The 27,374-nt window shown below is 40.9% G+C and overlaps 1 protein-coding gene across 1 annotated transcript; it reads left to right on the top strand.

The window, feature by feature from the left end:
* The first annotated feature begins 769 nt into the window (after positions 1-769).
* TADA2A (transcriptional adaptor 2A) lies at positions 770-24,600 on the top strand. The gene is given in 16 exon segments (XM_009578487.1): positions 770-911; positions 1,740-1,846; positions 2,943-3,002; positions 3,641-3,732; positions 5,195-5,352; positions 6,789-6,877; positions 7,663-7,735; positions 13,944-14,007; positions 15,985-16,028; positions 16,561-16,671; positions 18,046-18,084; positions 18,087-18,107; positions 18,729-18,861; positions 19,583-19,626; positions 22,228-22,301; positions 24,161-24,600. Coding segments are annotated over 16 exon segments (1,320 nt in total). The 5' UTR covers positions 770-886; the 3' UTR covers positions 24,347-24,600.
* Positions 24,601-27,374: the final 2,774 nt, after the last annotated feature.

The raw sequence follows: 27,374 nt of genomic DNA, 5'->3' as shown, positions 1-27,374 counted from the left end.
TGCGGCATCACTTACGGCCACAGGGTAAAAAGTCCAGCCTGGAAGTTGTTCTTGGTTGTCTGAGGATCCAAGCAGAGGTGCAGGGATATGTAGCCAGGGTGGAAGCAGCTGCCATCTGCGTGGAGGGGCGGCACAGCCTCAGCGGTGTCCCTGGATGCAGATCCATGCCTCCTCACGTGGTGCATGGAGGAGAAAAGTCTAGAAAGAGAAACATGAATTTTAGTAAGTGAGAAGCCTGAGCCATTCCCAGCAAAAATACCTTGTAAAAGTGAGACATGTTAGAAATCCCACAATGGAAAGCAACTCAATTCCCTGATGGTGGACAGCAGTGTAGAACCTCACTGCACGGGTGCTGGTGAATCAGGCCTGTTCATAGGAGCTGCCACACAGTCAACACTGAAAATGTAGTTGACATGAGCATGGTAGATTTTTGCACTGCTGTGTCCATGCTATCTCTAACCTGTTCATTGTCTTCCCAGAGCTCCCTGGAGGTGCCGAACACTTTCTTGCACAACAGCTCTTCATAACTCTCTGCTCAGCACATACATTCCCACTGAAAGCCTCAGTTCAGGGTTGGCTTATATCCCCATCACTTCACATCTCTTCTTACGCTGCATCCTGTCTCTCCTCATTCGATTTCTTCTCATGTGCAGAAAACAGACTCTCAGCCATGTTAAGTGGTCCCTGTTACAAAGACTGCTGACAGCCCTTTTGCTTTTCTGTTCAGGACGCTCTGGGAGGATCTCCTCTGCAAGGGCTGCGGAGAGACGTCTGCAGGGAGAGGATACCCTTTTTGGACGTACTGCTTGGGGCAAGGCTTACGCTACGGGCTTTTCGGCAAGACAGGTTTTACTCAGAGGAGCAAGGACACCACTGAGGGAGAGGAATGGAGCGACTGGCCTCCTTCAGTAGTAAGTACCATAAGATGACATTTGGAAAGTGTTTGCCATTGTTTAAAGACATTAGCAGCCATCTGGGGGAGGGAGGCAGAAAACTAGCAGTATTTGGTCCACAGGGTCACTTCTTTGATCAAATTCTCAAGAGCACAAGTACATGAATGATTCAGTGGGAATTTGGGTCTTTTTTTTAATTGACTTTTTATAGTTTGGCTAGTTCAAATCCATTTTCTTGGAAAAAATGTGGCTTATAACTTCACAGTCTATTTATTTTGACTACTTTGCAATGAACAAAATAAGAACTTGCAGAGCAGTGTTTCATTCCTTGTTCAGCAATCTGAGCAGAGTCTGAGAACAGAGTCTACAGAACAATCTTGTTGATGCCTTTGCAACCACAGCAATATGCTTTAAAAGTCTGACTTGAGGTAGATGGATGGGAGACTGCAGCTGTCTGTGCAGTATTCTCCACAAATAAGGTTTTGGGTCTGGTCTTCGGTGCAGAACACGAGCATGGGCACTGGATCAAATCAGCCAGCTAGCACAGCTCCTGGCATCACTGCCGAGTTGTACCAGGAGGCTGCTACAGAGAAGATTTTCCTTTAAGTCCATTGCACAAGTTTAGGTTTAGCCGTCGGTGTATCAGGTCTAGCAGGGATGCAGCGCCAACATCTCTCTTGCAACTCTAGCTGAACAAGGAACTTTTAACATATTTGGAGAAGCTGCAGTAGGAAAGACGTTATGTACAGTTGAGTTCACTTAAAATTACTGGGCACAAGTGAATTTAGGTGATTGCAAAACCAGTGCCTTGTTTGTGTTGCATGAGATTTACTTTTGGCTTCACAGATGACCCTTTTGATAAGCCTCCATGCCGAGGTTGCTCTTCATACCTCACAGAGCCCTACGTTAAGTGTGCTGAGTGTGGGCCTCCTCCCTTCCTCCTGTGTTTGCAGGTGAGTGCAAGGATAAAAGCAAAGGCATTAATTTCTTTGAGAAAGTCATCAAAGGCCTGTCCGGGGCCAAGCTGTTCCATAAACACATTAATAACTGGTCTCTGTAAACTTGTATCAACACACTTATTTGCTCAGGGACAGGGAAATGACAAAGAAAATGTTGGAGGCTGAAGAATTGAGGCATGAGTAGCTGAAGGAGATCTTTGTGAAGGCAGCCAAAGCTACCTAAAGACATGCAGTCAGCCTGACTGTGTAACGGAGCATGCCGCTGCATGTCTAGAGAGGTATCGTTTCTGTCATTTTTTATGACACGGAAAAGAAAAGCCATCAAGAAACACCCTTTCCCTGTCACAACACGTTGTTTTTTTTCCCTCCCAAATGGAAAAGAAAGTTTGCAATATTGACAATAATTGTTTGTGACCAGACATAGTTCTTTAAAAATTATGTGTGTGAGCTGATAACCACAGAAAGTACTGCTAGTTTTAATTATTAAATAAATAAGTTTGCATTATTTATGACTAAAAAATGGCAGTAACCTCTAAAACTGAAAAAGGAGCTTAGCCTTGTGCTCAGATATGTACAAAATACACAAAACCATATTTTGTATATTGGGTATATTTTTGTTCATTTACCTGTACTTAAAAAATCAGAAATTTAACTGTTGAAAATATCTGCAAACCATGCTGGTGCTTTTTAAACATAAAACCAAGATTAAAGGGAAACTGTTTTCAATACTTAAGAAATGCTCTGTGCTCTCTTCCTGCAACGATCCATTTTAAAACATACCACTAAGATTCTTTCACCTGCCTAACTTTGCTATAAATACTTAACAAAAAAGTATGTCGATTCACAGGAGTTACGTCTTGGTGCAAAAGACAAGATACAAAGACAGATTTAACACAATTTTACAAAGATTTTTCTAAATTTTATGTTTTTTCTAAAATGAAATCAGAAAAATTGAATATCTTTTTCAGCATATCAGGGGGTCAGTTTTGGATACCCAGTGGACCGAGAATAAAAGGAAAAAAGGGACCAGTTAAAATGTTTTCAGGGCAGAAGTAAGAGACTAACATAATGCTAATTTTTTGTTCTACAGTGTTTCACACGAGGATTTGAATACAAGAAACATCAAAGTGATCATACTTATGAGATAATGGTAACTACTCCTTTTAGATAACACCTACTCAATCTTGAGCTTTCCTAACTTCCCAGGAGTTAGACCTTTGCTTACTAATATTACATTGAAAAGTTAAGTGATACAATTCTTTGATTCAGAGGTTTGGAACTATTAAAAAAAGAAAAAGTCTTCCTGGAGATTGAAGAAAAATATCCACCTGGAACATGATAGCATAGTGGAGACATTTAAAGCTACCTTTTTTTTTTGTGCCTAGATAGCACAATGCATCTCACTAGACTTCCAATTCTTTAATCATGTGAATCAACTTCTGTTTCTCCATTCTTGTTTTTTCTTCCCCAAAATTAATCATTTTAAAGGTCTTCAGTAATTTTTATTGTGTTTCATAGCATAACATAGTTGAATTACAGCTGGTAGGTACAACATGTAACAGTATATCAGAAGATCTGTAGTGACAAACTATTTTTTACTGTAGTTGACGACCCAAGGCCCTAAGTAATTCAACAATTATTTGATCAGGTTTCATGGGACACAGTAAAAGTTTTAAAACTACCAGTATTACATACTATGTTGCCCTGTAGCTTAGAACTTCTTTGCTCTTCATGTGGTGGATTATAACAGAGGATCACAGCAGCTTGATTTGCTTTTATCTTCTCTAGACTTCTGATTTCCCTGTCTTGGATCCTAACTGGACAGCTCAAGAGGAAATGGCACTCCTAGAAGCTGTGATGGACTGTGGGTTTGGAAACTGGTGAGAATTTAGTGGTTCGGCCAACTTCAGTGAATGATGGGTAGTTTTTCCTCTCATTTCACTGGATCTTACCGTTGAATACATCAGTGCACTTTGAATGTTCAGTGACTTATTGCGGGTGAGACACTAATTTAGCAGCTGAAGTGGGAGACTGGGGTAGCAGATTCTGTTTTCAAATCTGCTGTTAGATATATAAGGAAATTGTTAAAGGCTTCTTGTAAGATGCAGGGCACCTCCAGTGAAGTACAAAGTTCCCTCATTTCGCATTAAAGTCACTAGGTTTTGAAGGAGCTTAACTATTGCACAAGATTTTCTGTGCCTCAGTTTACTCCTATGTAACAACCAACTACAGAATTTCTTATGTGGTTTCAGTTTGCTTACAGTTGACTAGCTAGGTATTGTTATTTTTGGAAGTTTCCTGCTTCTCTCTCGTATTTAGGATAGAGCACTGGAAATATTTAATTTTTACTTTATGTTCTGTTAAGTTAATTTCTGTAGTTGCTACAGGATTTTTATGCATTTGTAAATAAAGGAGATCTGTAGTCATGAGTTATGTCTCTTCTCCTTCATGAAAAAATAGCTGTATTAAAAAATAGCTGTATAGAACTCCAGACTTCACTGAAAGAGAACTGTGAGTTCTTATGTGTACACATTGCTGTCATAATTAAGACTATAAACTGGTTGCGGTTATGTTCTGCAAGTATGCTGTCTTTGTCCTACTTAGCAATACAAGTAATCTTAACTTTTTCCTTAAACACTTGGCTTTTATCAGCCTTTACCAAATAAAGGAAAAACTGATTTCTCTTCCTGGAATCCCTTGCATCCAGTTTTTAGTTTAACAGAAATTAAAATGATTGCTGCTGGTGGATTTTTTTTTTTTTAAGTCCTCAACTTACGCAGCCATTTTATTAAGACAAAATACTTCACGTTTCTAGTCAACCACTTTTCCAAGAAAGTTTGGCAAAGATTTCTAGAATGTCTTTTGTACAACCATTTCGGTGTTTAAAAAAAAACTGTTTGACATCGCTACACGAAAGGGGAAACCACTATCCAGTTAAAATCACAAGAGAAACTTGAGAAGCAGAATGCAATTCCGGACTTAGAATTTACCATTACCTGGAGTTAGTAAAATGTATAAAAAGCTCTCAAATAACAATACTAAATTTTCAAACATATAAAAGATTTGGTACATTCCATCAGCCAAGGAGTTTCTCATGTAAAGACAGTGAATTGCATTGCTCATGACCACCAAAAAAGCGCTCCCTAGCACTGTATCAAGCGTGTAAGTATTGGCTCGGTGTTAGTACGCAAAATCTGAATTCAGACATCATCACAGATCGGTTCTCTGCACACAATACGATCAATCTCTTGTCCAAAGTTATCTTTTCCCACTAGAGAAAGAAAAAAAACCCTCAATATTTCTGTGTTCTTCATATTAAGCCTCCCCTTCTCCCCACTTCAGGCAGGACGTAGCCAACCAGATGTGTACAAAATCCAAGGAGGAGTGTGAGAAACATTATATGAAACACTTCATCAACAATCCCTTGTTTGCATCTACATTACTGAACCTGAAGCAGGCAGAGGCGGCGCAACACAACAAAACAGCCATTCCTTTCCACCGTGAGTATCCCCTGCCCACTAGCATACACAGGGAGCTTCCCCACAAAGTCTCTGCTCTTCCAAAACTGGAATGAGCAGCCTTTGGAGAAAGGCATGCACCACACATGCAATTTGCTTTCATTCCCAAAAGGAGAGCTTGTTCTGATGGCTAACTTGAATAATGTTAGTAGTAGGGTTTTCTTTACACTGTATTAAATCATTGGTGTATCAAATAAACAAGACTGCCAGTTCAGTGGAAAAAGGCAGGGAACGGAGTGGTCTGATACAAAACATCAGGTTCTCAAAACCAGAAGTTCCTACACAGCCGGTGGAAATGGTCACTCACAGAAATCGCCACAGCAAAAGCCTGGATGTGCATATTCATTTAAAGGACACACTACCTCAAAGCTACTTCACGTGTGGCACGATATAACAGCGTGTCCTTCGTGGTAAATACCAGCGTGAGTTCTCCCCCTGGTGCTGGGGTGGTTACTTTTCTTGTCCAGACCCTGCGTAGCAATGTTAACTGAGAAGGGGTTTCTACCTTTAAAACATTTCATCTGATTACCCACTGTGTAGTGGGCTTAACTGCTGATGTGATTTGTCATAAAATCACTCCCTTTAAACTATGTTGATTTTACACCTCTCTTTAAAAATTCCTCTTAAAAAGTGTATGTTAAATTTCAGCAATGTAACAAATTTTCAGTTTTCTTTAAATTTAACATTTTTAGAATTCCCCCAGTCTAGCGTCTGTTCCATTATAAAGCTCCCCAGAATGGCTGGGTAAAAAAGATTGCTTGGTATCTGGAGATTTAAATTTCACAGTAAAGTGTTTAGAGCTAAAGCAGTAGGAACTGGACAATTTTGGTTCTGTCCCTGGCTGTCATTGATTTTTTTAATGTGACCTGGGCCAAGACAAATTCTGTGTGCCTCAGCTTGTTTTATCTGTAGCATGGGACTTACAATGCTTAGCTCCTTCACAAGTGTGTTGTGAGCCTCGGTCCATTATTGTCTGTAAAACACTGAGCTCCTCAGCTGGGAAGCACTGTGAAAATTCAGAGTTGTATAGCTTTAATTGCAGCTCTCCGTAAATGGCACCCAGAAGATGCCAGATTTAACACCCCTGATGCTATTAACTAAAAGAACCTGCACGCTGAGACCGAGTGATCTGCAGAGATTTACCGGGGGGGATGCTGAGCTCTGAAATGTGGAGTTTACATTTTATAACCTATTTATTACCTTGAATTTATGTGTTTGACTTTTGAGAATACTATGAAGATCTCAGATTACGGCATTTTTCTCTGGATGAACTCAGTCTTTTTCTGAATAAAAGCCCAATCAGGGTGTTTTTCTTCAACTAATTATTCCCACTTTTCCTGCAAAAGAAACACCTATTTGCAGATCATTTTGTGTTAAAAAAAGCCCTACACAGCAACTAAAACCCTTTATTTTTTCAGCTGCTGATGATCCCCCACGGCCTACTTTTGATTCCTTGCTCTCCAGGGATATGGCTGGGTACATGCCAGCGAGAGCTGACTTTGTTGAGGTAAGACTCTCTCTTCTCCCATTATTTTAAATTTGCTACTGAATGCAAGATCAGCAAACACACGTTTGCCCCTGCCTATAGGTCTTTACTCTTCATATAAAAAACATTAGAAGAGCGGACAGGACAGAGTGATTAAACCAAGGATTTAATTACAGAGGTGGCGCTGCAAGCCTACAAAGCTGCTAGCAGGCAATCTGAGTCACTGGCTTTGTGTGTACGGGCTGTAAGGCATGCTGCTACCACCAGATGTCCAGTAATGAATGGCTCTTATGTAAGCGGACTAGATGTTGTGAATTAGATGCTTAGCAAAAGGGGTCAGCTTCAGCATGCTTCTATTTCATTTGCCTTAGAGAAGCACATATGAACCTGATCCAAAGATCACTTGAAAGACCTGCATTGTTTTCCGTGTTTTTAGCTGTGGGCGCAGGGCCCCAATTCCTGTTGCAAAACAAGCTCCTGTACATGAAGTAATGAATTCAGCCATATAGGGGCTCGTTGTTTTCGTACATTTGAGCAGAATTTCCACCACAGTGTGGGAGTCATGGAGATTACCTGATTAGTTCTCATTATCCTATCACAGCATCCTGTTCCAGTTCCAGCCATGGGGGTGCATATTATACATTCTCTAGTTAAAGCTCCCCTGCGATGTATGTTACTCAAGGATGGAACCTTGTACAACTGTGTATGAGTAAATATCTCTGTTTTCAGTACTTCTACATGTACTGAAACCTGATACCAAGTTTTTTGTGCTAGTTAGTGACAATTTATTAATCACCTCTGAACAGGAGTTTGACAACTATGCTGAATGGGATTTGAGAGATATTGATTTTGTAGAAGATGATTCAGACATTTTGCATGGTAAGTCCCATATTTTTGTGCATTGTCTGAAAACAATGTTTCAGAGTGCCTACAGAGCATTTCATTGGGTCTCTTTTTCTCTACACACTTTTTTAAAAGTGAACGTACATTTTTAATGATTTCACTTCTGTATGCTGGGATTTAAACACTGGCATTTCTACAGTCCTCACTTTCAAATCTCTTTTAAAAGCTCTTAATCAACTGACATATAAATGGTACTTATATAGAGAATAATGCACTTTACTCACTACTGAAATGTAGCCAGTTGTAAAGTAGAACATGACTGAAATCGAATAGTCTCCACCAGTAGTAGGCATCTCTTTAGGAAAGACACAAATTATGTTTTATTCAGTATAAACTCTACAGAAAGTTTAGCTAAGTAGAAGCAAATTATCTGAGATAGCAATTTGTCTGGAAACAGGTAGCAGTACATCAGTGTTTGAATAAACAGACCTACAGGCCTGTTAAAAACCAGAAACATCAGTGCCTTGATATTACTTCCCCTCCCCGACTGAAAGATATTCTTTCCATCTACATAATGTTTGTGACCATCAAAGCAAGGCACAACTTTTGTTCTGATTTAGAAGGAGGAACATTTTCTTCTCTGTTGCTAATACCCCTTTCGCCTACTATGTCTCGTTTCTTAGAAGATCTGTCACTTATTCTAACCTCTGTTAGTTTAGGAAATCTGATATCAGGATAGTTATTAATACAGGCAGCAAGGAGGTATGTAGCTTAAGACTATGTGCAACACATTGAAACTGTTCTACTCTTGAAGTTGTGCGGTTTTTCATGCATTAAACATGCACGCTGAGTTATAATAGCATTCGCTGTATGTGACAACTTGCTTTTTTATTGTGAAGAGGATGGTTGTTGTATGAGTCCAATTACTGCTACTGAGTTTCTGTGAATGTAGCTGCCTTAATAATACCAAATAAAGGAAGTATTAAAATGACATTTTGATCCGTAGAGAAGAAAAGATCATACTTTTCCGCACATTTATAAGTACATATAGTGTTTAAAAGTACTCTGTTTATGCTTCAGAATTCTCCCATCTATGTCAGGCAGTTCTAAGCTAAAGCCTTAGCATCCCTTGGAGACAGACAAATCCTGTTACGTACAGACAGTCGTTCCAAACTTGAAATTTAGCAGTGTACACAGAGCTTTAAGGAATGCAAACTCCCTTGGCTCAAAAAAGGTTATGAGAATCATATGTCAGTCTCTCTTCCCTTTTAATGTTTATTGAAAGGGGGACTGGCTTGTGGACATGTCACAGATTCATCATGCCATCTCTCTACTGTTCCTTTTTATTACTATTAAAAGACATATTTTCTGGCTTCCATGTCCTATTCTGAGTCCTGGTAAACTGAAAAAGCAAAATAATCTCCTAGATCTGTTCATTAATTGATAGCTTAATATTCATTCAAGCAGGTTTACCAGCACTGTCTTCCATACCCCTCACACCTGTCTTCCTCCCACTGCACAGTTCAGCCATTTAAGATATCTCCTACCAGCCTCCTGTTTAAGTTGTCAATCTGAATGGAAAAATCAGCTTTGCTCATCTCTTCAGAATATCATAAAGCTGTGCAGGGCCAGACCCTTTGGTCTGTCTAGCTCAGTGTCCTGTTAGTACCCCATAGCAGACATACAGGAGAAGAATGTAAAAAAAGGCAAGTATAGGCAGATACTTTTCCTGGCATATCTTCCACGTTTCCTGCAGTGATAAGTTTAGAGACTTCTTGAGCCATAGGTTGTGTTCAGACCATTTTAACCAAAGGACCTGTCCTCCATGAACTTAGTTAACTACTGTTAGAACTACATATATTTGTACTTTTGCCCCTATAACATCCTGTAGCAGTGAGTTCCACAATTGAGTTAGGAGTTCGACAATTTAATTGTGTGTTGTGTGAAAAAATACTTCCTTCTGTCTGTCAAATCATTTGCCTGATAATTTCATTGGATGTTCTCTAGTCCATTCTTCAGTTGTCTTCACTATTTAGTACGGGATGTCAGGCATTTGCCCTGTGAAAACTGTTTGGCAGAAGTTATGGAGCGTGACCAACTACATTTTCGATCTCAGCTCAGGAACTCTGGCATCTTCCTTCCCACAGCTGTCCTAGATTTGCCCACGTGAGAGAGAATGCCTCTGAAAAATGAAGTCCCAGGGTCTAGCCAGCTGTTTTTCTTTTACATGAGGCATCTTGGGGAGAGAAACAATTATTTGCTAAAAAACTTTGGAATTAGATCTTTCCCTTCTCCAAGTTAATACAAAAAAGGAAGGAGCCACATCCTCCCTGTCCTGCAGTTTTAAAGATCTCAGATGCTGACTTTTTGATTGCTTGAGAATATTTTGCAACCTAATTGTAGGATTTCATACTGTAGAAAATGGCTCAACACTTGGATCTGAAGGCAGGGACAGGCATTTGGATGATTTAAGAAACCTTTGTACTTTCTAGTTAACAGGGAGAGAAGGTTGTGAGGCAGCGCTGGAGGCCCAGGTTCTCATAATCTCTCCCAAGGGTGCCTGCTGTCTCACTACTTCCAGGCAGCGGCTCTAACGTGCCTCTCCACCCCAGCCCGGCCCGCTGGCAAACTTCTTACGCTAGATCTTACAGAAACGTCCTTGAAAAGCAGCCCTGTGGCTGTCTTCCACACCTGCTCGAGACAAATTTTTGCTGGCCAAACAGCAAACTGGCGTTTTGCAGCATAGATTAAGTATCAGGTTTGTGAAAGAATCCTGAGTTTGTTTTCCTGCCGTACATAAACCTCACTGGGTTCAAGATTAATTTTTGAAAACTACTTTTATATTCCATTTTCTGAAAGTTACTCAAGCTAAACCCTGAGAACACACCAACCAGAATAATTTCTGTGGTCTCTCTTTCTTTCTTTTGTTTCACAAGTCACAGATCAGCGCTGCAATGTCTAGGTTGCACATGACACGGGAATATTTGATGCTTTCATTGGAGCGGAATTCCCCGTTCTTCCCTTTCCTTCACATTGCTCTGCTTTTCTTAAAATTTTGTAAAAATCATTTTATAAAAAGTTCTAGATGCAAGCTGCTTGACCTCTGTTTCCTGATATCATTGCATTTTCTCTGTTATATTTTCCTGTGTCATTCTAAACAAGTACTCAGTATTCTCAAAAGAAAGAAGAGTGTGATTTAATACAAGGTGGAAAGACTCCCAGGCAGCCTCTTATGAGGAACACAGAAACCTGTGCCTGCTGACTCTCCAGCTCCTCCAACCACACAGGAGGTCACAGGCATTGTTCAGTCCCTTTTTGATATTAGTGAGATGGTAGAAACTGTATGAAATCTCATATTCCAATTAACTTTTTGAACTGTTAACTTTTATTCTGTACTTGCAATATAATAAGTGCATGCAAATATATATTGCAGTTAAACAAAAACATAATGGACAGATCAAAAGCAACAACTAGTTACAAATCTAATTCAGCCCAGAGTGCTTGAATATTTCATGACTTACAAGTTTTCATCAGACTGAATTATAACCTTAGTAATTTATCTTTTCCCCGCTTTTTCTCCCCTTTCCATGTAAATTATTTTTACTTCTAACACTGGAAAGTAATTGCTGAAACCGCAAGTTTAGAAGTGAGTGGAAATAGACTGCAACTCTGGCTGTACAGTAGTGAAATTTCATTTTATAAGATACAAGGCAGTCAGTGTCCTTCTAAATATTACGTGATGTTTATTCTTTTGTGGAAGTTCCTGACATGCTCTGAAGGCAGATACTCTGTTTGCCTACGGTCCTGCTTTCCTCTAGGGAGGGTGAATTTGGATTGTAGCCATTGAGTTTGTACCAACCAAGGCACACACTGGATACACAGCCTGTTTACTTTGATTAGTTTGCATTCTTCCCATTATTTGGGCCTTGCATGCCAAACAGAGGTTAGCTAGCATGAAACAAAGGTCTCACTCATTAGCGTTCAAAAAAGTTTTTGCAGACCAAATGAGGCTGAAGAGGAATGAAAAGCGAAGAAACTGTTTTGGACATGCTTTTGAGAAACCAAAATATTTTGATTTTTTGGAATGAAGAAAGGAGCCTTGAATTTCTGCCTATCACTGGATCCTTCAAAGCTACTCTGACCATCTCAAAGAACCTTATCATTTCTCAAAATGGACACTTTGAACACGGTGTCAGCTTGGATTATCTTGAATTACCAGTACAAACAACTGCCTCCCTAGTATAATCCATGGGGAAAAGCACAGGCAAATCATTTTCATTCGTACAGCATCTCTTTTCTCATTTCAATGCAGCATGTAACAGTATAGTAGTCTGAGTTATTCATGCATTCCAGATTTTGTAATCGGCTGTTCCTGTGTGAATATGTCTATTAAAAACAAAAGCCCCTCCAAAACTGCATGTGGCAGCAAATACTAATTTTTCTGTAAGCAGAAGCTCCATTTTTTTCCTTCATTTGTTCTCATGAATGTTCCTTCCCCTCCCCAGTTGATCATAATTTCTTTCAGAATATTGTGCACTAAGGTGAAAGCATCAAAATGCAATGGTTATAGGTGCATAATTACTTGTGATATTTATAGAGGTTCTCCAATGCAATTTCTGCATGTACTTATTAAGTTCTGCCCACACAAACCCCGGAAAATAACATGTTAGCTTAGCTTGCAGAGGGTTTAAAAATATAAAAATATTTTCCATAAATTGGCACCGATTCCAACACTTAGTAATATATTTCATTCATGTTTAACTTGCTGCATTTCCAATTTCTTATCCCCACATTTAAGCAAGAAGGAGAATTTGCTACCTGTGCTTGTTCTTAAATTAGGAAACTTAAATACCTGTTTATGAAAATACATGGTGATTCGTGAACACTCTGGTTTTGCAAGAAATTTGCAAAAAGAAGTAAGAATATTGTACCATCCCTCGTATCTTCATGTTATCTTTTGCTCCTAGATTAACATCAAATCAGTTTTGTATAAATTGAAGGGTTTTTTGCTAATACAAGATCAGCAAGTGTAACTCAAAACTGTCGGCTCCTGAGCTAATATGCACAGCCTTTGGGCTTTAGCTGTCCCTGTTTATAAGAAATTTTATTACCCAGAGGACTGCACAGATGAATTGCCTAGAGGCTAGGGGCTTCCTGGTGTTTACATATAAATACATATTTTAAAATAGACGCATAACCACACTTCTTTCTTAATTGCATTATTAATTATTTGTTGGAGAATGCAATCAATAAACTGCCAGGATCCTGTCACACTTGGGCCACCCCTGTTTAGACAGCACAGTGGGCTGAAAGGGGACGTGCTCTTGCTTAGTTTCAAAGAGCTGCGTGTTGTCTCTACAGACTGTAAACCCACTGTCAAGTCTTAAGCCTCTTCCTTCTGAGAGCATATTGAAATGATTAACATAAAGGAAAAAAAGCCAACCAAGAAATTGGCCAACTCTACGCTTATGGAATGACATAGAATTTTTGCATTATTTAACAAAATGAAGGAAGGGAAGGTGATAGGTGTCTCCATGTATTTTCTTTCAAAAAATTTACCAAAAAAGTTTATTAACCTAATGGTTACAGGAAAAAGAAGCTGAAGGATGTCCGAGTGGATCAGCCAGCCTGCAGACAGATTTGATTTTGAAAAGGATATAATTTCTTATGAGCATGGCTTTTTCCTGTGCTGCTTCACATTGTCGTGAACACAGATAAGTTTAGAAGTTAACAAGCTAAAATCTTTTAGATGTTTTTAAGAACTGTAGCAAAGGCTACTTTGAATCGTCACAGTTCGTGTGTCTTTCTATTTTTTGGAGTTCCTTGTGCAAAGAAGCCTTTGTACAAAGATGATACCTCAGATTCTTAAATCTGATAAATTTGCTTTTCAGGAGAAGGAATACTTAACAATTGCATGTATGAAGGAACAAATAAGTGCTAATAGTAAAACAGTCCAAGAAGGAAGAGTTGAAAAGAGTTCTCAGGATCTACCCAGGTTCATATTTACAGGCAGTAATATATTGGGAAGGATTAAGCAAAAGAAAGCTTCCACAGGTAGCATGTATAGTCTGCAGAAGGTTAGCCTCTAGAGAGCTTATGCCCCTGTAAAATTGCCACAGGATTTTAAAACAGCAAAGTACAGTGACCATTTCAGCCTACCATGAATATAAAGGCTTGAAAATTAGCCTAATACAGTGATTACGTACGTATTCTGTAATCTTTTTTTATTATTATTATTTTGCAGCTCTGAAGATTGCAGTTGTAGATATCTATCATTCCAGGTTAAAGGAAAGACAGAGAAGAAAAAAGTGAGTTTTCAAGCATTAACTGTGTTCCTTTGCTTCATTGCCATGTTTTGGTCCCCCGGGTTGTCCTAATACTAAACATAATTGATTTCTTATAGCATCCTTCCAGACAATTCCCATGCATGGAGGTCTTCTGCTATGAGATTTGCATGACAGGCTTCATCTCGGATGTGTGGTTCTCCTTCTGTGCACAGATTAAGATCAGGCACATGGCTTTAGCAATGGTACCAGCCCAGAAAACATGGATTAACAGACCCTGATGCTTATTTGTACACGTGGTTGACAAAGGACCTCTACACACCATAACCTTCCTTTAAACTCTAAAAACAAGTCATTAATTGCGAAAGGCCTCGTTTCCAGTCTTTTTTAGTGCATGAAAGTCATGTACGTAGCGCTCTTCATATTACTATCCCAAATCCAGTTATACATAACTAGCTAAGCTTCTAGCACACCTTATGAGATCACATAGCCATTTTGCAGAATGAGAAACTGAAATACTATCTGGGAAACCAGTCACAGATCCAGGACTAGGAACCAGAAAAAAGAGGCAAGTCACTGTTCTTTTTGTTCCCTATGTAATGCTGATGGACTGCACATAATTCATTTTCTACTTTAGGGAAAAAAAAAAGCTGCCAGTCTGTGACTAATTGCTAGACCCCCACTTTCTCCACAGAAATGTTTGCATCATTATTTTTAATTCTTAGTGGTCCATAAGTTAGTTTTCGACAATGTGTAATGAAGATAACTATATTGCTGACGTGAGTTTGAATAATTTATTCGGTTCGTTTGACAGCTTTTTAGAATGACTCAATCTATTCATTAAATTCAATTTTATTATAACTTTCAAATACTTTGTTCAATATTTAAAATTATATCTTGCTGTATTACTCCCTGCTGGAAGAATTAGTAATTTGGAGTAAGATTTCTCCATTCCTTCTTCTCATAATACGGCATAGTTCTGCTGAATGACAGGTAAGAGTTGATATGTATTGACCTGGTTCTTTATAATTCATAAATAAAAAATATGTAGTATAAATTCCATTATGATAAATCATGTCATACTAAAAGAAAGTGCCATAAGGCTCAGTTACATAACTCAAATCGGTGTCAGTTTTTGTAAAGTTTCTACAGCAGGGTGGGACAAAAGTCTGGAAAATGACATAAAAATGCTGATGTCGCTCTCAGAAAGGGTTCTCTACATGGGACAGGAGTATTCTTTTATACATACTAAAGAAAATGTAATGGATTTTATACAGCAAATTCCAACCTGACCTTGACGAGCCCAACTTTGTAGTATCTCTTATCATTTGCAAAAGTCAGGTGTTTATCGAATCGCCACATAGCAATGACTGCATGACATTTGCTGAAACCTGTGACAAATGTATTTGTTATGCACTTGTAAATATCTTACCTGCCTTTTTACTCTGCTCATTTCCCTGATCCTGTCAGGAGCATTTCAAACTTATGAGTTACCTAAATCATTTTCCTCTTTTGAAAATCTAAGCTGTCATGGAAAAATTCCTTCATCCTGCTCCCAGTGGTGAAATTTACAGTCCATCTCTCACCCTTGCTCTAGTAGAAGGACATTTGTCTCTCTCTGAAGCTGGAAATCATGCTTCATGAGACATTCCTTTACCTCCAATTTTGGAAGGACAAGTTATAAGACACTGTAGATGCAAAATCTGTGCCTAAAGAAGCAATTTCAAATCTTTAAAGCAATTGTAGCTCCCTTTGTGCTTAGTGCTGTCAGAGTTGAACTAACGCACACCGCTATCCAAAATTCACCCTGATTAAAGCCGCGCTGCATCACTACATCACGTTTCTCAGCTAGCCAGCTCAAGGGTTATGGAAATTTCATACGTGGTTTAGTTTTAGATCCCTCTGATGGTCTAATTCAAAGTTTCTTCTGAAGCCTTTGTATTTATGCGGTAATGCACGAGTTAACGCCTTTTATTAATACCATTTTGCTCTCAATTACAGAATTATAAGAGATCATGGCCTAATCAACCTCAGAAAATTTCAGAGTGAGTACCAGATGTGACTGCTTAACTTTAAAGTGGCCTCTACTCGGGAAGCAAAACTTTGCATGTTCACCAATGTGGTTTATTCATACGGGACCATATTCAGATGGTCTGAATTCCAGCAGATTTCCTGCCCCGACTGTTTCCAACCGGCTGGCTCTAACTAATCCCAGCTCAGTGTTTTAGTTATTGCCTCAGAATTGCTCTTCAGAAGCATTTTGGGCTCCACTGAGTAGGGAGTGGGTTGAAGGTGAAATCTAGGCCTTTTAAGTGCATCTCACTATTCTATAAAATGATCAAACAACATCATAAATATCATTCTTTATGCTTCTAGAATTTTAAGCTCTGTATAATTTTGTTGCTTTTTACTCAGCAATTTGTAGTTGTGACACCAAAATGGCCAAGAAGTGTACCAAATCTGGATCTTTGGGCAGTTCAGAGGCTGGTAGTCACTGGCAGTCACTTCAGGTTCCACTGAATTTATTTTCTTCTCACAGTAGGAGTGATACGGTGTGTCACTTTTTTCCCCCTCTAGTTTTGGAAAGGCGATATCCAAAGGAGGTTCAAGACCTTTATGAAACAATGCGACGATTTGCACGAATTCTTGGACCGGTAGAGCATGATAAGTTCATTGAAAGCCATGCATGTAAGTATTTTGAGGATTTTCAATATGCATAATGAGGGGTTGCATCATCTACAATCTTTTCTAAATACATACCACCCCTGGAGGGCAGGAGGTTGTTTTTCTCTTCCTCTCCCATCTAACTACCTCAGAAAAACAAATACATTTGTGGTTTGATACATTAAATGAGCAGCAAGTGTTTTTTTCCACTAAACTGTGTCTGAGTTCTTTGTTTGATTTTGCAGTTGACTGAACATTCTGGTCATGTGTTAGAAGTAGTATTTTCTTATCAAAAGACTACTATTCATTTTCTGGGACTCTATATCACTGAAAGAGCAAAATCCCTAAAATTTATGTCTGTATTGAGAGATCGGGAGCTGGCAGCAAATTGTGAATTCTTTGAAAGATACATGTTAAACTATTATATGTGTACATAATTATATAGTACAGCTGTCATTATGTCCCTTACCTTAAAGGGAGAGGCATTGTTCCATCACCAAATCATCTCGAGTCTTTATGCATAATCATAGCATGCATTTAGTCAAATTCCAGTACGAGTCATTACATCCTGCTTAATTCTGTGACTTAAACTGGGAAAATTGTTGCTCATTAGAAGGAACAAAGCGTTTAAACAGTTGCGACTGTATTTTCAGGACACCCTGTGTGAAATACCAAAAGCATGCTCTTGCAAAATCACAAGTCCCACATGTGAGTGCTAGTCCTAGAACCTAGTTTTGTTGTTGTAGTGACAGCAAAGTCCTCAAGTCAACCTGATAGTCAAGTACAGGCATTATACAGATCTCCTGAGTAGTATGAGTAAACAAATTCGAGACAAGCAAACTTGCTCACCGTAAAACTAAGCAACGCCTGGAAGCCAGCTGATAAAAGCTATAGGCAGTAAATATCTCTGAGCAAAAGAAACATGGGTATTTAATCTTACAGACTGCAGAAAAAGAGTTGTCTGCAAGGAAAAATTTGGGAAGGTCCAGTTATGAAAATCATAGTTCAAAGACAATATTAGATGCTGTAAGGAGCCTGGCTGGAATAGTTTTTCAAACCTGTTGAAATGCCTTCCAGAAATCCTACATTATTGTTATTTGCCTTGTCCAGGGTATGGCAAAGGAACCATCAAAGCATGAAGATAAAATAACTTTTCTGAGCACACAAATGCTAGAAACCAGCCTAAATCTGTGATCAAGGAGTGTTAGGACACCGTGAGTTTGAGATCTGACTTATGCAGAGAGGTTAACCCTGTCTGTGCTCCTGAACATTTCATAGCCAAACTGGGTAGACAAATAAGAAATAGCAATGTTCCTAGTACACACAGTTCACTGCCACTCCCACTGACCCACATTTGTTTTTTGGATTTCCCTTCTGCTTACTCTTGGGGTAAAACAGTGGAATTTGAGCTGCGAAGGGAAATAAAGCGACTACAGGAGTAGGAATCACCAATTTCTGTAGTAAGTACCTGATGCATTATTCAGCCCGTTCCCATTCATCAAGGTGTGGAAGGATGATTTTACAACATTTAGGATGTGTTGAATAAAAAGACACTTACTTTTGAAATGCATTTGCCTGGCTCTTTAACTGAACAAGGCTTTAGCAATAATGTTTCAGTCCAGCTGTGCTTTTTTAAAGCTAGTTTGAGCCATCAGCTTGGAGAATGCGCTGTCTAGCAGAGCTCTGCTTTAGTCACCACTTTGCAAAAGATTCAGAAAAAAAATATATGTCATGGCACAGTGGTCTCCAGTGCTTTATCTCTGAATACTTTCACTGGCTATAAACAAGTGTGATATCTGGAGAGAGGCCCAAGTCCTCCACATAGATGAAATGACCTGTTTTATCATGGAATTGGATCATGGAAGCCTTTTTTGTTTATATTTGGCCTGAAATTAATGGGAGGAGTGGTGCAGGGTGGAATCTAATACCTTCTGGTGCCAAGTAGTTGTCATGAGGGAGAATAGCAGAGACTGGTCCAGAGCTAGAGAACAGTTTCTCACTTATTTCCTACAGTAGAAAAACAACAGTCTGAAAATTTTGACCAAGGCAGCTGGTGAGAATGTGGTATGTGTTTGCCATAGGTGCCAGAACATACGATCACCTTAAGAAGACAAGAGATGAGGAACGCCTAAAGCGCACTATGCTTTCCGAAGTCCTGCAGTACATCCAGGACAGCAGTGCCTGCCAGCAGTGGCTCAGTCGACAAGCTGATATGTACGGTTACAGTAAGACTGTGCATTTTACATACCTATGCTTTAGTCAGGTGCGTCAAACACATTTTTCTGCGTGATAGTAACAAATGCATTCCCAATTTATTACAGTAGACACAGTCTGCAAAATTCAGAAGGGCAAGAAACTGTGGATAACAGCAGTAGTACTTGTTGAAGTGCTGACAAGGAAGTGACTAGTAAGGGCTCAAAATCTCAGTTTTCTGTATTTTGTATTTCAGGAACTTAACTGCTGTTAATAAAGTCATGGAGGGAAATGAGGTCTTTACGGATATTAATGAGGGCACAGATGAAACTTGAAATGTTTCAGATGATTTTAGATGTAGCAGCATTATTAATGCGTAGTCACCCTGCACAAGCACTTTGATTTAAGGAGCAAGCTGCAGTGCAAAGGAAATACATCCTGTGTGCTACATGGTCTGAGAAGATGATTTGGAATTTCCCCAGTCCGTCACCACTGAATTTTTTATTGTATTCCCTGCCCCCCCACCCCTTTTTTGTTGTTGTTTTTAACAGGTTTCAGACATGGTCTTCAATCTGGGAGTGCTAAATGTTTAGAAATCGTATTGATGGCAGATCAGGGCCTGCCTTATGCAAGTTGAATTGTATAATTATTAGAAGTTGGGTAAAAAGTAGTTCCAGGGCCAATATATGCAGTTATTCTTAAAAAAACATGAAGGCAATTTGAAAATTTCCTTTCTTTTCAGTGATTCTGGCCTGAGTCCCACGGTACCAGTTCCTTCAAATTCAGGTAACTGTTAGATGGTGGTCTGTGATAAAAAGCCAGCCATACATCAGTAATACCGTTCTGACAGCCAGTTGGAGAGTGACTCTTTTGCGTCAGTCCTCAAGCCTAATGGTTAAGCACTGGTCAAGTCAACATTACCTCAATCTGCAACTCATTCCACGTGCAAATCCTGTAGGGTTTTTTGCTGAATTTCTAGATTTTTCTGGCTACAGATGGAAAACCCACCCGAAAGCTACATTAACAAGGCAGAAAAGAAAAGAATTTTCACCTGAGAACCAAGCTAATCCAGGTTTTTAATGAAGCTGTATAGCACATACCATAGCAATATGAACCTGACAGAAAGCAGATTTGGGAGGGCAGAACACCAAAAACCAGTTGCCTCAGAAGCGGGCAGTGGTTGCAGCATCAAGCACTCCAGAGTGACAGAATGAGATGATACAGGTTGCCTATGCAACTTCAGTTTTCCTTTTCTATGAATATGCTTTTATATTCCTTAATTCTGTAATCACAAATTATGTTTTTTTCCACTGAGAGGACCCCTACTTCTTTCAGTGCCCAGTAAGGACAGATTCAGGGGTCAGTCAAGGCCCTCATGAACAAGACTTCTATAAAATTACATCTCATTTGTTGAGGTCACAGGGTGGCATGCAATGAATGAGACTAGGATAAATTTTTACTGTAAGGCTGTTAAATGTTGCCAGGGAAAACTGGCTTCTAGCTCTGTCTCTACATCCAGTTTTTATATGGATGCTAATAAACCACTTGACCCACCTAAACTTCTCGGAGGTGGCCACTGAGTCTATGTGGTCTTCCTCATTTCCAAGGCCAGGAGCCTTGGAAATTTGGGTCGGAATACCAAGCAATTAGTCATTGCAGTATGCACTATGTTTTAAACATATTTGGTGATAGCTAAGATTTGGTATTTTGGAGAGAAAATAGCATTGTGTATCTCAGGCTGGACATCCAGAGGCTGTGAAATGGGGACAGTATCCCCTCAGCTGAAGGGCTAGTATGAAGAATGAAATTAATTTTTTGTCAAGTATTCAGTGGCCAATGAAGGAGAAGAGGCCAAGAGAATATGAATTGTTTTGCCTGTGGAACTCAGATAGCATGCAGTGTTTACAACCAGTATCACATGTTGAACAAAACCCAAACAAAATACCATATAGTTGCTAATTAAGCAAATATCCTGCATACTGAGTAAGGCAAGGATACTGCGGAAAAACTGCCACGTGTCTATGTAATTAAAGGCTGCATCATACTGAATATACAATAGGGCAAATTAACGTTGCTTAACTTTACTTCTAGATTTTGAGATCTTGACTTTGCAGCGTTAATATGTTTTCTTTCATGTAGTTTGTGTGTGTGTGTTATTTCCTAGGTTTATAAAAGGGTAAAACCAAATTCTGTCATGTCTCATCACAGCACGCTCGTTCCAGGCTGTAGAAAGAGGAAGCAGTGCTGGGAAATACCTTCCTCTACACCTACCGGAGACTCACTAGTCCGGCTTCTTTCTAGTCCTTCAGTTCTCTCTCCGATCAGGCTCCCCTCACCCAGACAGGTTCCCATCTGTCTCCTACAGACGCACAGGAGAAAGAGATAGAGAGACTCCCCAGTCCCAGAGGTAGGACCGGACAGGGCAGGGTCTGGAGCAGCCACCAGCACAGTCCTTTGGAAAACGGACCTGCAGATTTCCCAGGACCTCATTACTTTGCCAAATTTGGGAAGTCTGTCCTGGGATAAAGAGACCTATCTCTAACAGTGCTAAATATACAACCCACAGCACAGGGGCAATAGACTTTCTAAAAATGTAATAAATAATCCTAGCTTTGTTCTGAGCTGTGGAAGTTAAAAAAAAATACTATTAGGAAAAAAAAAACCCAAACCTGCAAGTAGACAGCCCTCGTGAAAGTTTAAGCTGCACCAGTTAAACTTCAGCAAAGGTATAAACAACAGCGAAAGCGAGAACTATCAGACTACCTTGTAATATTTCTTTCAGTACTGTTTATCATAACAGACGAAAATACATCCACAAACTGCATTTGCTTTACAATACCTGCGTCATATATAAAGGCATTTAAAGAAAACTCCGCTTCATGAAGTTGTCAGTAATGCCAGAGAAATTGGCTGCTGATCACACCAATAAGTAATCTCAGCATCCTTGCGAGGTACCGGTTTCACACCGGCCGGGAGTTAGTCCTGCACGCTGTGCACACCCGCGGCACACCCTCCACGCAGCACTGACCTCCCTGACCCCCGCTGGAAGAGTCGGTTTAGTCGGGAGGTACAGCCCAGCTTAACCATGGTCAGTGCCAATTTGACAGAAAGCCATTGTCTTTCAGTTCCTCCTAAAAGCCAGTGAGCCAGAGTTAACAGCGTAAGAGTCCTCATGCAAGGACTTGACTATGCCAGTTGCAAAATCATACCTTTTATCAAATCAGTGCAGTTTTTGTGTTAAGCCCTGAATAACCCTTTCTATAAACACTTGGATCATACTGGGTTAACATCACGGGGATTTCATTGCCTCTGTGATAACACACCTAAGGAACAGCCACTGCCAAACTGCTCAGAGTTCTTCAGTGTTTTCCTTTCTTGTCTCTGCAGGTAGACGGAGTGCTCCACCACTGAACCTCACAGGTCTCCCAGGGACAGAGAAACTTAACGAGAAGGAGAAGGAGGTGAGGAAAGGAATGAAAAGATAGTCTATATAAAACTTTATCTTCACAGTGCAGGGGTGCTCACACCATCTGTCTGAGGTGCTGTTAATATCACCTCAGCTATATGCCCTGACTACTCTTTCCTGCTCACAAAAATCATTCAGGTTTTCCAGTTGGCTTCTTAATTTCAGTTACTGTACTATACGTACAACATAGCTGCAGCAAATTAGCTTATTTAGCAAAGAAAGGTGGAGTGCGCCAAGGTGCTATTACAACATCCAGAGTATGACATCCTCTCTTCCTCCGTTGTAAGACTGGGATGAGCAGAAGGGTTATTTTTTCTTAATGAATATTGGTTTTAAAGCTGGCAGAGGATTTTGTCAAGGGCTTCACTGGACAGATCACTGAACCTGAATAGTGGAGCTCTTTCTATATTATAGATACCTCACAGCCAAACCTCAACCAGTTATGGTTGGTTTTTCACTGTAACACTAATGTGAACCATGGAGGCAATAACAATGCATTGTCCTTTTCATGTTTTTTCCATATTTCTGCTTTACAGTGCATATACCAAGCTTTTTGTATGCATGTGTGGCTGAGAATGGAATCTGGCTTTCTTTAAGCCATGGGTTGTTAGCACGGCCTGGTGTTGCAGGTTGCAGTCCCATATAGAGTGCTCTTGCACAGTCACCTAAAGCAATCGGAGGCACGGGGAAGGTCAACAGAGCAGACAGAACTGGGACTGCAACCCATGTGGCAACCCCCAGGAGAGGTAAACAAGGCAGCAAGGGGCCTGCCATGTATTTATGGCTCAGTTTCTTCTGCAGCCCAATGCAGCCCTGTCCTCTAATTCAGTGAAAGGCAACACTGGAAAACTATTGAAATAAAAGATTTTTTTTTTTTTTAAATAGAAGTCACAATCTGTCCTTAGATTGTTCACAAGGCAGATTTCGGTGTATGTGACACGCAGATGTATTTCAGACTTTTCCCTCTGTGTGGAAGCTGTTTCCCCTTCACTGGAGATGGCAGCATTGAAAATCAGATCACAGATTCACCATGGAACATGGCATTTCTGGCTCCATTCAGCATATAAATAATTGTGACTAGGACATTAGTGTATATGGGGAATCTGATTTCCTCGTCAGCTGAGACATAAAGTCTGAGTTACTCCGAATTCTGCAATTTCCTATCAATGAGGAACAATCATTAAGCATTTCCTTATTAAAAGGAGGAGACAGCCAGTATCTCCGTTGGGAGCAATACAGTGCACCATCTAGAAGGCGGCTGGTATTTGGAAGCTAAATAGGAGCATTGCAACCTAAGAGCAGAGCACAGGGGCTTTTGAAAGCCGTTCCTTTTACCAAACTTCCAAACACGTAATGCCCTCCCTGCACAGTTTCCATCCTGGACTTCCGGAGGGGGCAGGCGTTGTGTGCATAGCTGCTTTTGTAGAAAGGTATTAAAGACTTAGTCTGCAGGGGATTAATAGACAGATGCCCTCCCTGGCTCTCGTCCAGCATGCTGAATTGCTGGTTGCAAGTCTCTTTGGCATGTGTACTTCCCTTGGTTTGTAAAGAACAACGCCCACACAGGACACACTCATAGTTACGCTCCTGTGAGCCGAGAGCTTGCTTTCATCCTCCTAGTTTATTTTTTAGTCAGGAATGTTTTTGAATGCAGCAGCCAGCAAGCTCCTCCCCTCCCTACCTGTGGATCGAAACAGCTCATAATGCAATTGCTGTATGCCTCCCCCATACAAAAAAAAACACATTTAAAATGTTTTGAGAAAATATTCACAATGTTCCTCCCCCAACAGGGATCGCAGAACAAAAGAGTGTGACAAGTGTTAGTGTTTATTAACTTCACCTTTTGTCTTCCAGCTCTGTCAGATGGTGAGGTTGGTCCCTGGAGCCTATTTAGAATATAAAGCTGCTTTAGTGAACGAGTGTAACAAACAAGGAGGCCTGAGACTAGCGCAGGCTAGAGCACTCATCAAGATCGATGTGAACAAAACCAGGAAAATCTATGACTTCCTTATCAGAGAAGGGTACATCACAAAAGCCTGAGGACAGACATCAGCATTTTGGCTGGAGCAGACAGATGTGGAGAAGCTTTGAAGTCACTGTGGCAGCGCTGCAAGATTTTAACAGTGTTGAATGAAGGACATTTCCTTTTGTTTAAAATCTTTTGGGGGTTTTTTTTTGTAAAAACAAGTAGGGAGCTTTGTTGAATTGTATGAATACTGACATTTCTTTGTCTGGTTTCCTTTTGACTCTGTTGTTTAACACTGTTGTCAGAATTACGCTGCCACGTAGCACTGGAAAGAACCATACCCCATATAAGCTAATCTTAAATGTGAATGGGCATTTATTTCTAACACCTCTTGTAACTAAAAAGAGAATCACGGTACTTTTATTCTGACAGTGACACAGAATAAGGACAGAAGAGCAGCACGTAATGAGAGTCACACTTTGACTTTGTGTGAGTACAGGGGCATAGAAATGCAGTCCCCTCCCTTCTTGTACTCCTTCGTAAAACAGTGTCAGCTTTCAAAGGAGATAGCACACGCCCGAGGGTATAAAAATAGAGCTTGTAGTGGTCCAGTCTTTTTAACTTAATTGTGATAAAGAATGGGAAAGGACATTGCAGGGAAGCTCCTCAACAGTTGTTACTTTTATGTGATATTAGCACATATCACAGCATGAGAGCACTGTACAAACCAATAAGCTTCATCTGCTCGCTACTTGATTTGCGATTGTCAAGTTATACATAATCCCTCAGTTTAAGTCTTCGTTGCTCCAGCTCGTTGGAAAGGCTGGATGTTACAACCAGAGCAGCCTTTCGGAACATAAATAAAAAGACGCTCAGTATCCCGACGTTCTCTCACAAAAGATAACAAGCGAAGGGCACGACAGACCGCCCAGAGCACACACACTCCAGCCCTTCCTGCCCTCCTGCTCGCGGGGCCTTATTCTCTCAGCTTACCGCATTAGCCGCGACATATCCAGCTGACCTACAAAGCAATGATGAGGTGCAGCAAGTTACTAAACACACACACACAAAACACCCTGTCGCATCAGATGATCCATTGTACGGCTTCAGTACAGAACACTTGTATTTGAAAATACAGTTGGATGATGAAGATGGTTCTTTTCAGATGCAGCTTGGCATGGTTTACTAGACAGTAAAGTCTTTATCAAACAGCTTCCATTGCTAACATACAACGCTGAAATAACGTCCCGTAAGTAACCCAACAGCCAAAGCAGGTGGGATGTTGGGTGCTCTCAAGTTTGGGATATCATGTGGAAAAGCCTAACTGAGCTACAGCTATACTAATACCTATTTAAGGTGTTTAGGTTTTGGGGTTTTTTTTCCCCCAAGAGTAATTATCCTGTGTGCCTGAGGTGTCACTGAATGTGAAGTATTTTGTTTGTAATAAAATCAAAATGACTTGAAACAATCTTACATCTGTGTTCCTGACACTGAGTGAGACTGTAAAGGTCATGCAACTGCCTGAATCTATATCCATCAGCTTCTCACCATGAGAGAGAAGAGATAAATCCACAACAGTGGCTGTATAGATGTGACCACTACATTACCTAGAAAATACTACTATTTAAAGAAAAGCAGCAGTAGTAAACTACATGTTGAAAATTAAAGTCTGTAGAAATTGAGACTGTATAGACTGGGAATGCCAAGGGAAGGGACAAAGTAAGCTGCAAATCCTTGGGAATGTTTTTCCCAGTTGTCTTTTAACATTAAACAAACAGCCAAGCTACCTTTCCTCTTGCCCAGTCTCCTGTGCCGTGACTTGCACAAAAAAGCAGTAGGTGAGCCAAATACCCTGGTACCTGCTGTGACCATCCTGAGATCAGCAACATCCCCACCCAGCAAACTTCAGTGACGTTTCTTTGCCCTAAAGGGACCCAAACAGGACCGTAAGCGTGACCTGCTTTGACCACACACAGAACTACCCAAACTGGAGCTGTTGTCAAGCCCTGTGCTTTGGGCAGTGCTAAATAATTTGGCCATCTGGAAAATGTCGGGGAGAAAAGATCTCTGGAAAGGCGAGAACTGCGATCCTTTAACTGGCCAGGAGGGGAACCAGACTTTTCTTTTCCAAGGCAAGCAAGAGTGCGCAAGGCAGTGGGGAAGTGGGGCTGGGCTGTTTCCCTTGAATAGCATCGAAGTACACAAACAACAGGTTTTCCCCTTTCACAGGGCATCTCCCAAGCCGGGAAGGTAACAGTGCCAGGGTCAACGCCTCTTTGCTGCTCCTGATACCTTTAACGGCCAGGCTCTAACGCAATGTACTGTTGTGCCGCAGAAAGCAAGCCAGAAAAGTCACATCAGGAAAAGGCTGCTGGGTTAAAAAACTCCGTCTGTGCCCGTGCCAGGCTCAGGGGTGAGGTGGGGACCAGGGGAGGCACGCGGGGGCCGACCAGTGCCATGGCCATGGCCACGCGCACCCACCGAGACATGACCGACCCGCTGCTGCTTACACCTGCGGCCTGAGGACGGGCGAGCGATCAGCCACCGGGGACACACCGACAGCAGGGTTTGGGTACAAATCTTAACCACTGGTAGCACCGGCTGGGGCCAGACTGGCTGACGGGGGGGAGGCAGGACAGGGACCTCTTCACCCAAGAACTTTCAAACCACTTCCAATCAAATAAAACCCAAAGAACAGACAAGCAAAACCCACCCAAACGGTGCCAGCTGAGACCGAGCCCGTCCGCTCGGAAGCGAGCTCAGCTGCGCTGGTTTTTAAACAGGGCAGGCTTTCTGCAGGAGGTTCCTCCAGGGCACAAGGGCTCAAGCCGACACCGACAGATCCCTGCCCCTTCGGTGACAATCGCTGCTGGCGCTTCCTGCCCTCCACGCTCTCTCGAGCGCCATTAAACAGAGAGGGAAGAGAAGCCAGTGCTCAGGCACAGGGCAGCCCCTCTCCCCATCGCTTTTGTCCCCCTCCTCCCAGCGGGGTGCGCGCTGCTATGGCCCCTCTGAACCATTTTCTGACACACAGGGAAGGTGTTTTTCAGGAGAAAAGCCGCCCCCGAGCTCCTGGCTGCCTCTCTGCCACACCAGTCCCTC

This window comes from Fulmarus glacialis, unplaced genomic scaffold (genome assembly GCF_000690835.1).
Source record: "Fulmarus glacialis isolate BGI_N327 unplaced genomic scaffold, ASM69083v1 scaffold12980, whole genome shotgun sequence".
Classification (NCBI taxonomy): Eukaryota; Metazoa; Chordata; class Aves; order Procellariiformes; family Procellariidae; genus Fulmarus; species Fulmarus glacialis.
Note: the sequence above shows the minus strand (reverse complement) of the source record. Positions and strands in the feature narration are given on the sequence as shown.